The sequence below is a fragment of the Hesperophylax consimilis genome, chromosome 3 (genome assembly GCF_061612785.1).
Source record: "Hesperophylax consimilis isolate HC1 chromosome 3, BYU_Hcon_1.0, whole genome shotgun sequence".
Classification (NCBI taxonomy): Eukaryota; Metazoa; Arthropoda; class Insecta; order Trichoptera; family Limnephilidae; genus Hesperophylax; species Hesperophylax consimilis.
Genome location: NC_142838.1, coordinates 10,580,121 through 10,592,970, shown reverse-complemented (window position 1 = coordinate 10,592,970; position 12,850 = coordinate 10,580,121). Strand labels below are relative to the sequence as shown.

General features: G+C 35.5%; 1 protein-coding gene across 2 annotated transcripts in view; it reads right to left on the bottom strand.

Moving 5' to 3' along the window:
• The window catches only part of LOC149424925 (rho GTPase-activating protein conundrum-like), a 64,074-nt gene that overhangs the window by 6,516 nt on the left and 44,708 nt on the right, over positions 1-12,850 (bottom strand). Inside the window, exons 3-5 of one of the 2 annotated variants that reach the window (XM_089647833.1) lie at positions 6,270-6,496; positions 2,352-2,467; positions 1,076-1,305 (exon numbers count right to left, since the gene is read on the bottom strand). In XM_089647833.1, coding sequence (XP_089503959.1) covers positions 1,076-1,305; positions 2,352-2,467; positions 6,270-6,496 — 573 coding nt within the window. Of the gene's footprint in view, positions 1-1,075; positions 1,306-2,351; positions 2,468-2,900; positions 3,324-6,269; positions 6,497-12,850 lie in introns of those variants that run through there. The other variant, XM_089647842.1, reaches the window with a different exon arrangement.

Here is a 12,850-nt window from a genome sequence, read left to right as displayed (position 1 = left end):
TGAGCATTTTCAAAAAAAAAAAAAACCAAACAAAAATATTTTTCGGCTATTTTAGGGTTAAAGTTTTTTCTGGTGTTTAGGGTTGAATAACAGATGTTTTAACCCTGCAGAGCAGAAATATTTTATGATTACACCGGGTTAAATGAAGGGTGATTTCAAAATAATGCTTCAAATCCGAGTTTCTTCATTTGTTTTACTTTCAAATAGTTTTAATTAGTTGGGTACTTTGATCTTCAGTAATAATTTATAAGAATTTGATTAAAAAAAAAAAAAAAAAAATCAACTTCAAACTCGATTTACTCGATAACGAAAGCTCAAAAAAAAAAAAATATACTACAAAATCGACTCCAAATGTGATGTAGATTCACCAGTTTCCCGCTTGTACTACGAGTTTCCGGACACCCTGTATATTTTTTTAAAACCCCATAAATTCTTTGAATTTTCAAGGATTTCGATGATTTTTTTCGGTATTTTATTAAAGAATATTGGTTTAGAATCACGCGGAGGAGGATCCCGAAGTCCAGGCGTTTCGAAAAAATGAGAATTTTACGTACAGACGTACGCGCGAATCAGAACACGACTGATGCAATCGACGGAAATCGACGATCGGCAATCTTCGCTAAAACACGAATCGACGAAAATCGACGATTGGCACCCAAACAGTTAATATAATAAAAATATTTATTATTACATATTAGGAGGACTCCTACAAACACCGCCGTAAGGTGTACGAGCATACTCCTTTACACATAGTTTTTACGGATGTACGCGGTACGACTATACTCTCCTAAAGGTTAAATAATAAAAAATATCTTGTAGTGCAGTTGATTTGCTACAAAATATTATAAAATATATTTGTGGCTAGGTACTTCAAATACCTACTTAGTATAGGAGATGAAAAAATAAGCAATTGGTAGGTACCCCAAATTTAGTGACCTAAAGTTATATCATTTGAAGTGTTATTAGCTTGAAAGTATAATTAAAAAATTATGCTATTAATGTGATGTGCTTAAATTGTAACTGAAAGAGAGGTTAAAACAGAGCTCTCAACAGCAGAATCCTAAAAGTAATTTACCTGTATTGGAAGCTACATCTGCCCAGTGCAGCTCGGATGGTTTAAAGAGCTCCTGATGATGGGCTTGCAGGTAGGGCAGGTGCTCCGGGGGCGAGTGCCCCACGCCCCCTTCGCGGCGGGGACTGACAGGCAAGGGGACCAGGGGCGGAGAGCCCCCGGAGAAGGTGACCGGGGGTGCAGAGGGCGTCCGGTACAGGCTCTGCTTCAGAATGGGGATGGGGTAGTTGTCACTGAAAAAATAATTCAAGTTATCATTTTTTGGCTTCTTCTTCGCTGTGAACCAAGTGAACATGTCAGCCGAAGAAAAGTGTATCCTCAATTTTCCAAAAGGCAAGTTTTGTACTTGCCAATATGAAAGTGTGTCGTTTTAAGCGAAATCATGTAGGAAATTTAGAATGATCAGTTATCAAAATATGTTTCTAAAAGTTCAGTAGTTACCAACCCAACCAAATACGAGTATAATATTCTATAAATACTTACACCCAAAAGTAAAAATTTTCAATTTTTGGATAGCAATAATATTATGTGTGCCTGTTTGTGTCATATCAATTTTGTTTAATAATATGGAGGTACCATTGATTTATTATATTATTTAGATGAGACATGAAGCGAAAAAATAGGTTCCACTCTTTTACCTCCATCTGACCTCCAACTCTCCCAACGCTCTAGCTAAAACTACCGAATCCTGTCTTCGTGCGCAGGTTATCACATGGTAATGAGTGAGGAATATGTTTCGAAAACATATTAGTTACGCAATAGCACCTATAATCGTATAGCTCTATGGGAGGTACCCACTTTGTTTAACCACAACCTAAAATCTTACTTGGCTTCATAAATCTTTTTCTCTCAAATATGTAGGTAAGTACTTTTTTACTTATAATTTGATTATTATATTTTTGGGTAAAGTCATGGACATAAGAAGCCCTGGACTTAGTAGGATTTTGTATAAATGGCCTTGAAGCCAAATCTAGGGACAGGGGAAATTGCCTGGCAACCATCTTGTATGACTAAGTATTGAACATTTGTATGGAAAGTGGTACATAATGAACTAATTTATTTTTGTATTATTAGTGCAATCATAACGGCTTATGATTTTTTGGTTATTTGATGAGACAGGGAATGGGATACATCATTACAAAATTTAAGTAGGTTTTGGCATTTTTCATACATCTTCCCCCTCACCACGCGGATTCAATTTTTTCTCGAATAGTTCCGTCCAGGGCTTATTATGTCCATGGGTAAAGTGAGTTAAATGTATGATGTTGTGGGGACTTACATGAGTGGAGAGGGGTCAGCCCATTCTGTTGGGGGACTGGCCGAGCCACCACTGGGCAAGGAATCCAAAGAGTCGGGAGTGGCGCTCCGGGATCGGGGTTCACTGCCACTGGAATTCTGTAATGGTAATGAAAATTAAATTTACGAACTACTAAGCTAAAAAAAGATAGCTTAAAACCAGTAGGTATTCTGATATTTAGATGATAAAATGAATGAAGACAAACAAGTGGCAAGTTCGTAGTAATCTCCCCCCTTTCTCATAAACGATGCACGAATCAGAACGCGAGTATTTTTAAATTTGGAACTCTAAAATAAAGTTATTTTTTCTCTCGCGCATGAATATCTATCACCATAATATTATAATAATGAAGAACCTTTTTACCGAATAGGTACGGCACAAAAGGTTTTATTTCTAGTTTGACATTATCATTGTTTAATGAAAACGCCACGATATGTGATTACCATAATAAAACACGCTTCAAATCAACGCTTACGCGTATTTATGTTGTAAAAACTTCAATAAAACATTTTTATGATAAAGTAAACATACCGAAAACCGATAAATCCTCGGCGTAAACTTTCCGTGTGTCAAAACCATATTGTATGGCAACACTTGTTGTTCGTTTGAATTATGAAAAAAAACCGCGAATATTATTGGAACACGAAATAAAATAACAAACGGCCACAAATTCCCTCAGCAATAAAATTGAGTGTGTACGCTTTAAAAGTATGTTATTGACTGGAGTGTGAGGTAGGCACATGCCAAAAGTCAGTGTTACTGTTGATTTACTGACCCGAGTGTTTTTCTTCGGAAATTACTTTTTAATTACCACCGGCCATTGAGGTGCGATAACTCATAAGTGCGCCGAGTCGCCAAGTGCGTAGGAACTGCATTTCTCGGGCAGACGGGCAGGTACCTTCCGAAAACATTTTAGAAAATACGCATTCTATTGTAGTTCTTACGCCTTTAAATATTTAACTCATTTTTATCAGAACAATCTCTGAGAAGCTTTCGAAAATTGACAGCCAAAATGCTAATAGAATTTTCTAATCTCTCTAAATTACTTATTAATACTTTGGTAGGTACCAGGGTAGATATTTTTCACATTCGTAGTAATAATAGTGTTGCATAATTATTATCCCTTTTATACAAGTTTTCCATAAAAACTTTCTGACAAGTAGGTATATAAGTTTGCTTATATATTACGTAGTACCTACATGGTAAGTTTAGTATTTTATTTACCATTTTTCTCCAGGTAATTAAAAGGTACAACCAATAGGTTTTAGGTTAAAATATAGCTAGGGTTGGACATAATGCCATGGACCTAAAAGCCCCGGACAGAACAATAGTACGATTTTGTATGAATGGTATTGAAGCCAAATAAAGGGCGAGGGGAAATTACTTACCCGCCATCTTGTATGACGAACTTTTGAAATGATTTGTATGCAAATTAGATGGGATATGTTATTAAAAAAATAAGTAAGGAATTTTTCATACATCTTCCCCCTCACCCCTTGGCTTCAAATTTATCTCAAATAGTTCCATTCAGGGCATATAAGGTCCGTGCATAACGCTGATAATAATAATAGCCATTGTATATTATAACCTCTCCCTCTTTATCATAATACATTACATTTTACAGAATGTGGGTTTTTTATAGAGTTCACAGTGGTAGAGATCAACAATCATTGTCATATACGAAGCAGGTAAGTGTGAGTCATTGGTTTCAGAATAAAAAGGGTAAAGTAAACAATGGGTAAATACAAATAACATTAATTCGTTATCATTATCTCCAAGTGGCGCATAACGCATACCCCGCATTCCTTTGACGCATGACACCGTGACTCTTAGATTGGCAGAGGAATATTTATAAATAATATTTAATATTTCCTACATTTTACGGTGTTTTCATGATAGGTTCAAATCCCTCCCCCACCCCCATCGCCCTGAGAATTGCTTTGAAAAACAGGGAATAGCAATCGAATATTATAATCCTGGAAAATGTAAAAACATTATTGTTTACCACCTCTTTTATCAATGCGATGTAAATAATAAGCTGTAGAACCCCCCTTGCCACCACATGAGGGTCGGAGAGTCACCCATGTGAATGCTATAGCTGCGCTACTGATGTCTACACACTACACAATGTAATAAACTTTAAGGATTTCCCAAATATTATATTTTATATTTACAGAAATTGAGTAGGTATGGCATGAATACAATAAGTTCTGATTTTCGTTGTTATTTTCTTAAAGAGGTGTTCCTAATACATAGGTAGTGAGTTTCCTATCGGCTTATATATTATAATTTGACTACCTATCACAAAATGATCTGTCGAAGCTTATAAAATCGGTGCGAAAAGACTGGCTACTCAATGATCACATGGCCAATGGTTCCATGATATTTCATCAAAATGACAATTAAACACACCTTTAAAAAGTGATATGTTACATCGGTAACTATTTAACCTAGTTTTTGTTTCATCTCTTTTCATGACTTTATATCACTTTTTGTAGGTGTGTTGAACTGTCATTTTGATGAGATACCCGGTCACCCTATTACCACACATTAATGGTTGCTTATCAGTGTATACAATTTAAAACACGTTTATTAGCCCTTAAAGTTTATTTTTAAATTGTATAAAATTTCACTATACCGTATTTATTATTGTGTAATATAATTATTGTGTATTATACCTATAAGTTGATGAAATTAAGAGATAAAATGAAAATCATTGAGGTATTCAGCGCGATTTAATTAACGTTGTCATGAATAACTATCTATAATAAAAATAACACATAGTTGATATTCATGTCTACGTTTCGAAATATGCAAAAAAACAGATTTAAATTAAAAAAAAAATAAAATGCGTTTATACGAAATTACAGTAAAAAATAACTTAACTTGGAAATACCTCTGTGGTTTGTGCCTACATCTCATACTAATAAAGCCACCTAAAATATCTTCTCGCTTGGTTGTCTTACAATATTACTCATCACTTTCAATGCTGAACAAAGCCAAAACAATAAACAGGTCTTCCAAAATGGAGGTTCGAAGCCTGTATTTGATTAACTTTAATTTTTAAAATGAATTTTTAAACGAAGAAATTTTATATTTTAGTCTATTCGTTTTTTTTAATTATGCCAGACCTGGTAGTGTTACACAGAGTCATTAACAACTTAGTTGAAAGTCCTGCCATCGTTGCCACTATTAAATTCCATGTGCCAACTAGGAATACAAGACTAAATATAACATACTTCTGCAATACATACACAACCAACTATCAGACACACTCAGTGACCAATAGGATGCATGATCTGGGCAACAAGTATGGGTGTAATATTGATACATTTATTGACTCCATTTATAGAATCAAGCGTAATCTATACCAGCACTTTGTTGAATTCTACAAATTAGAGTAGCGTTGGCAATGTAGTTTTAGTGATTTGTATTATATGTAGTATTGTTCTAGTCTCTATAATATTTTATGTTACTGTTACACGTTTAACTAATATTATTTTTTATTCGTCTTCTTTAATTTTTGTATAATTATCGATGGCTTACTTGATATATTCTGTTTTAAAATGCATGTAAAAGCCCGACTGGGCGTAAAACCTGATAAAATAAAATAAAAATAATAAACAATTTGTGCTTTTCCTGATCACCCGGCCAGTCCATCCACCTGTGTTTCTCCTGCCAATTACTTTGCCAGTGGCCACGAGTTACTCCTGGGTATCAATTCTCCAATCCAGGCCGCTCGCAATCGCCGTCGAAAGTATGCTCGACATTCTTATTCTTGAGTCTCGTCGAGGGTACATACTTACATACGCCAACGACTTCATCGAGAATCGAAGCCCAGGCAGAATTTTTATTATTTTATCAGGTTTTACTCCTTATTTTTAGCTTAGAAATCCTCACCTCATGGTCCCGGAACACGTCCCTGATGTCTGGCCGTCTCGCGCGCTGCCGTCGCAGGGTCCTGTTGAGGTCTTTGACGCGGCGGCGGGCGGCCTGGGCTTGTGCCCGTGGTAGTCGGCGAAGTGCGGCAGCCACCTCCGCTTCGGGCACCTCGCGCCCCGCCAGGAAGGGCAGCGCTAGCTGGCTCAGACCCGCTGCTACCAGCCATTCGGCCTCCTGCTCGCCCTCTGGAACAACCATATAACACCATTAATATTAGAAACATTAGTCAGGAGCGATCGGTGAGCTTCTGAGCCATGCAAGCAAATTTCTGGAAAGGGGAAATGTAAAAGGTTCTGCGGTCTATATTTGTCTATTTTGGGCATAATGTCATGGTTTCAGGATGTCAAGTTTACATTATACATGGTGTTCGTAAACTAGTGGCACAGGCGGGAAACTTAAGCCTCGAGAATATTTTTTTTCGATCTGAGAATTTAGATTATTTTAATATTTTTTTTTCGGCAATAAGGTTTAAAAAAATATTAATGGCGAGTCTACGCTTCGACTGTATATTATATTTCCTCCAAGGCTTCGACGGTTGATGAAAACGAAAGCCTAAATTAAAAAGTTATTCCATAAAATTGACTACAAGTGTGATGTAGATTCATCAGTTCTCTGCTTACCTACTCACATTTCAATCCAGTACCTTCGCAAGTTTAATATTTATGTGAAATAAAGCATCTCTAACTCTGTCAATAATTTTTGTGAGGTGGACAGCCTAAAAAAGATTGCGTGAAGGATAAATCATAAAAAATATGTATTTACAAGTATGTAGAATACACGGGTAGTCCGTAGGTACTAGATAATAACATGTATAAAGTTTGTAATGGTCGTAGGTAAGTTGGTTTGCATAAAAAAATACCTCCACCGTGTTCCTGGTTGGGTTAATGATATGGAATTATTCTGAGAGCGAATTGAATGTGAGACCTGAATCTGGATCCGAGGTCAGGACAAGCCTTGAATTGTGATTCAATGGAAAATTTATCTTGAACACATTGACTACCAGTTTTAATGTAATCAAATGATTCGAGCCGCGAATTTATACCTATTATAATTTTATTATCTTAAAAAAAAGAAGATATATTTTCTGGAGTAGCAAAAACACTCTACAGGTGAGCTCTAACGTGAAATACCTAAATAATTACACTATTATTATGAACTTGGTGCTGGCAGTAAAAAATATTTAAATGTGAGCTTTGGCGTCATGAAATATGTATAAACTGCTGCTGAAATTGCGGCTGCGTGTAGCCGGCTCTGATCGCGGTAGTAACATTTTTTTTGAATCGTAGATGATAAAAAAACTGATTGAACTGGTTCCATGTTTATGATCTTATACGAGTGTTATTGTTCAGAACTAGACTATAAAATTGCGTCCTCAATGATGTTAATTCGCAATCAAAGTACCTTAAACATTTTTTCCAATGAGGGGGCGTGTTAAGAATATAATCATTCTGTTTTGTAGTTTAATCCCATATAGGGACGTTGATTTTAATGCTTCTTGCATAAAATTAAATTGAAACGTGACATAGCGTGCAAGTAGGTAATATTATGTAACCTGCTACCACCGTGAGTTCCGTTGTAACCTCTCTTTCGGCTTCATGTGCCGTTTATTGGAAAGAGGGAGAGGCTACAGCTATCAACGTTATGCCTTCAACTGCTGAGGGATGCTTTGCTTTGCCGAAGATTCAAGACATCACGTATCGTCGTTGCGCAGAGGTTCAAATAGAAACTTTAGCTGGTCAAAAACACGATCGCGAAAAAATCAAAACGGATTTAATTCATTATGCATTGACAGGATAGAAACAATTACATTCTAGATTCCGGTAATGACAGCACCGTAAACTCCACTTCAATAAAGACTTTGATTTTGCACTAGTCCCTCAAAGAAGGAACTATTGAACATACAAACGTATTTTTTTTTAAATCCAGAGATTTTTCCCCACAAAATTTACACTAGCGGCGCCATCGACTGCAAAGTTAACCTATCTATTATTATAATTTATTTCTAATTTTGAGTGATTTTCTAAACAACAAATTACCCTAAAAATTATACTCACGCCATTTGTGGTTATAATTTAAAAGGCTTCATTAACCTTTTGTGCGCCAATTTTTCCTATCGCCAAAGTAAAAACATACTTTCTTTTGTAGGATTTTGTACAGTAGGTACAAATGCTCTTAACATAATAACAAAAATCATATTCGATTGGCGGTAAAATCATATGGCCACGTCGACTCTTGGCTTTGCATGTAAGATTCAATTGATAAAACCCAACTCGGTTTTTTTGGTAAATTTTTCAATTGCTCCTAGTAACATATTAAAATTTTCATGATGTGAATTCAAACACGCTGGATACTATACAATAGACGCGTGGTAGTTTATTTTCAAGTTTGTTGATATGTATATGTGGATGTCAATCACGTACAAAAATTACTTATTTAATCAAAACTTTAGTATTTCTGTTTGTTTCATGAGTATCATTAGTTATTTTTGTCCAGTCTAAGTCACAATTTGAACCCATGTGCAGCGGGAGTAACGCTCGCTGACGGTTGAACGTCAGTGTTGCTAGATACTTATTTATATTTTTCTGATATATTTATTGATAGGTAGCCACTTCGAGTGAGTGCTGTGAAAGTTGCACGGTCGTTAGACATTTCGTAATCCGTCCCCGACACAAAACAGAACGCCCGTGAAATTTTAAGTCTGTAAAACTGATAATGGAAAACGAGCTAGTGACAGTTTCTTGTGTTTAAAAAAGTACCTACTTCTAGTAATTATTGACTAGGTCAACACTTATTATGTTCACCATTCAAATATTTACAAGAATACTTAAAATGAAGGCTGTTGGGTAAAATCCGGTGCGAATGCGATACTTCCCTTCCAGCTTATGATTCATAAACAACAAAAACACACTCACAAGAAATAATGAAAGCTTTATTTTGATGGCATGTGAACAACGTTATTGAAAGTCGAACTTACGAGTTTACTTATAGTCATAAAATACTAAATACATATATGTATAAGCAATATATTTTTCTAGTGGACTTCGCGATGCATCGCTATTGCTAATGTCTTTCTCAGGCGTCTCAGACTTCTTCCACCATTGACTACTGTATACCACAATGTTACTGTTAAAAAAACTACATTTACATCTACTTTAACTCGACTCCGTATCTCATTCCGGTGCGAGATATCGCGATAAGTATTCCTCGGGCGTCCCCGACTATTCTATCATTCAAACCTCTCTCTAAACACTCCTGACACTAATAAGAACAAACTTTGAAATTTTCACAGTTTTGCGAGCACAAACATACACAGGCAGATATTTTATATATGTATTAAGAAGATATTCATAAATGTATTCAATATATTTTGGATGGATTGATGAATGAGTAGACTTCACATAGAACGTTTAATTACAAATTAAATCATCTCAATAGATGCCGTTAGAAACGGATAATTGCATTTTCATGAAATTGCACATAAAACATTATTAATTTCTGCGATTTGTCGTACATACATTATACGTTACATCTAAGTGGACTTTTTAAAATGACCACCATTTTATTAATGAAAAAACAAAGATATTGGGCATATAGAATATATTAAAAAAATATTCGAAACAACAGGAAGATATTATACAATCATAACTCATAACAAAGATAACTAACCGAAGCAGCTGTTGGTGGGCAGCGGACACAAGGCACCCATTCCCATAGTTAATGAAACTGCATTCCACGTTCACTATTGACTATTTACATGCACTTCAACCCATATTTGACGCATGAGTTGTATTACCTTCCACACTATGGTACTTATAACTGACCAACTACAAACTGAGGCACGTCATACTGGGAACTTTCAGAGCAGAGTTTCTATAAATACACGAGTCGAACATATTTATATTTTTCACAATAATGTATTTCCACTTGGTACTTTAAACTCGAGCAATGGCCAGCGGGCGAGCAGTTCTCTGACTGCAATGGCTCGGAAGTGGCGGTCCACTCAAACTTCTTGTGTTTAGATTTTAGTTAGAGAGGAGGCGGGCTGGCGGGCACACTAAAAATAATTGTATCGTAGGTTGCTGCCTGCTTGTTTCCAGTTGATTCATGATTTCCTACTCTGATAATAAGCATTTAAACTTACGCTTTCAGCTCGTAAAAATGTTGTTAAAAATATATGATTCTATTTAAAACCTCCCAATCTGTCTGCAAGCTGTATGTAGGACGGCGTGTATTTTTATAAAATCATAATTCCAGGTGTGTAATAACGTTTATGTTATGTTTCAATTATGTTTTACAAAAGACACATATGCCGACTAGGAACACAAGACAAAATGTAACATTCTTCTGCAATACATAAACAACCAACTATCAGACACACTCACTAACCAATAAGATGCATGATCTGGGCAACAAGTTTAGGGGTACTATTGCTATATTTATTGACTCCATTTATAGAACTAAGCGTAAATTATACCAGCACTTTGTTGAATCCTACAAATTAGAGTTGCTTTTGTAATATAGTTATAGTGATTTGGCTTATATGTAGTTGATGTTCTAGTTTATATATTATTTTATGTTACTGTTACACGTTTTACTAATATTGTTTCATATTCTGTATAGTGTTATATCATGCTTTAATTTTTTTTGTAAATTTTCGATAACTCACTCTTAAAACCCATGTAAAAGCCCGGCTGGGCGTAAATCCAAATAAAATAAAATAAAAATTAAAGTTACTACCTACTAATTAGTTTCACAGCTATCAAACCAAGAAGTGTTAAAATGTACAAGTGTACGAGTAGATTATGTAGTGTTCTCTGGGTAGTTTATCAGTCTCAACTCTCAATATAAAACAGCGTTAGGTTGGTCAATTTGCACAATTGTAAGACTAGTCAAGTGGTAGACTTGAAGCTAAATAGAAAAAACTAAAGGTTTTTGATGAAAAATATGCAAGTAGCTTTCTAGGTGGTATACAGATTAGTAAATCACTTCAAAATGCAATTATTTAGATTGATAATGCCATCAAGTGGCCATCGCAGCACTGTTATTTAATTTATGGTTAATCGTGAGATAGCTCTATAAAACGTTATCTCAGTTGTAAATCGGCACAGTTTGTGATGAATTATTTATGATCTTGAAACTATTCAGTTATATTATCTAGAATCTAGAGTATCTAAACTATCCCACCGATTCCTCATTGTATGACTGAAAGACGTGTTCCCCCCTGAAACGTGAACAGAAGCCGGAAAGGGGAGTCTATTTATAACCGCTGCATCAGTAACTTCGGTTAGAGAACACTCTCAGATGGTAATCTCCGATCTATGGATTAGCTTTGTTTTTTCACGTGCATCTCACAGCGTTCTGGGAAAAGCGGAGATTTGCGCTTATTGGAAAATATGTTGACTGTTTCAACGTATTTTTGGGAAACAATCATACTTTTCACATGTGCGAAAGCTAGTGCGATATTTGGAATGGAAAGTTAAGACAACGCATCCTTAGTTAATCTGTTATAACAGGGTAGTGGAAAAAAATTGAGCAATATGTAGTCTTTTTTTTCACGACCTTTGCTTGTGTGATTTTTTAGAGGCATGCTTTACAGACAGTTTTTGTCACTACTAGTGTTGCCACTATCTAGGCCATGGCTGAAGTTGACTACTAAATATAAGTTACCTGTCATGTATGAATGTTAAATATGCCATATGCGAAAATTTTAAGCATTTCCTGTATAATAGAAATCCTTCGAAATGTGGGAGGGATACATGGATACAAGGCCTTTGAAATTTGGTGTTTAGCAATTTAATTCTTGTCAGGTTTTCATTCCTTATGGATATCAAACATACACGAATTAAGGATCGGGGTAGCGGGAACGATGTGTGCTCAGGATGCCAACAGAACCACTACTGACTCCGGAGGAAAGATAACAAGTGTAGAACAAGACCTAGCAATGAAATGAGTCCCCATTCCGGTTAGAAAAACAAGCAGATAGATATGACTAGTCCGATAAAACGGTTCTGATTCAAAAGATTTAAATTTAAAATACAATATTGTTTACGGTACCTACACAAAAACGGATTTTACCATATTTATTGGCCATTCGGCAAATTTCTGGAATCCTGCTGGGTCAGGTAGCCTTGGCCGAAAACAATTTTCGAATGAAATTGAAACAAAGAATTAGTTCAAGTAAATCAATTATTACTTAAGAGATCGATTTGATTAACCTTAAAATCTGTTAAGGAATTTAATTAATTGAAATTTCGCTATCATGTGTATGAAGAATAGAGATATTTTAATTGACAGTTTAATGAGAGATCGGCTAGATTTAAAATATTTAATTATAGGCTTATTTCAAATGAGAATTGTAGATACAAGTTAGTTAGAACGCTGTAACTGGTCACCGAATAGCTATACCAACTTACTTAGCAATATCGATAGCCTGGCCGATTCTCAATTATTGCGCAGAATCCGAAGAAAACAGGTTAGACGAGAAAACACTGGACCGTAGATGTTCACGAAATAGATGTTAATTTATCTACTTATGTACA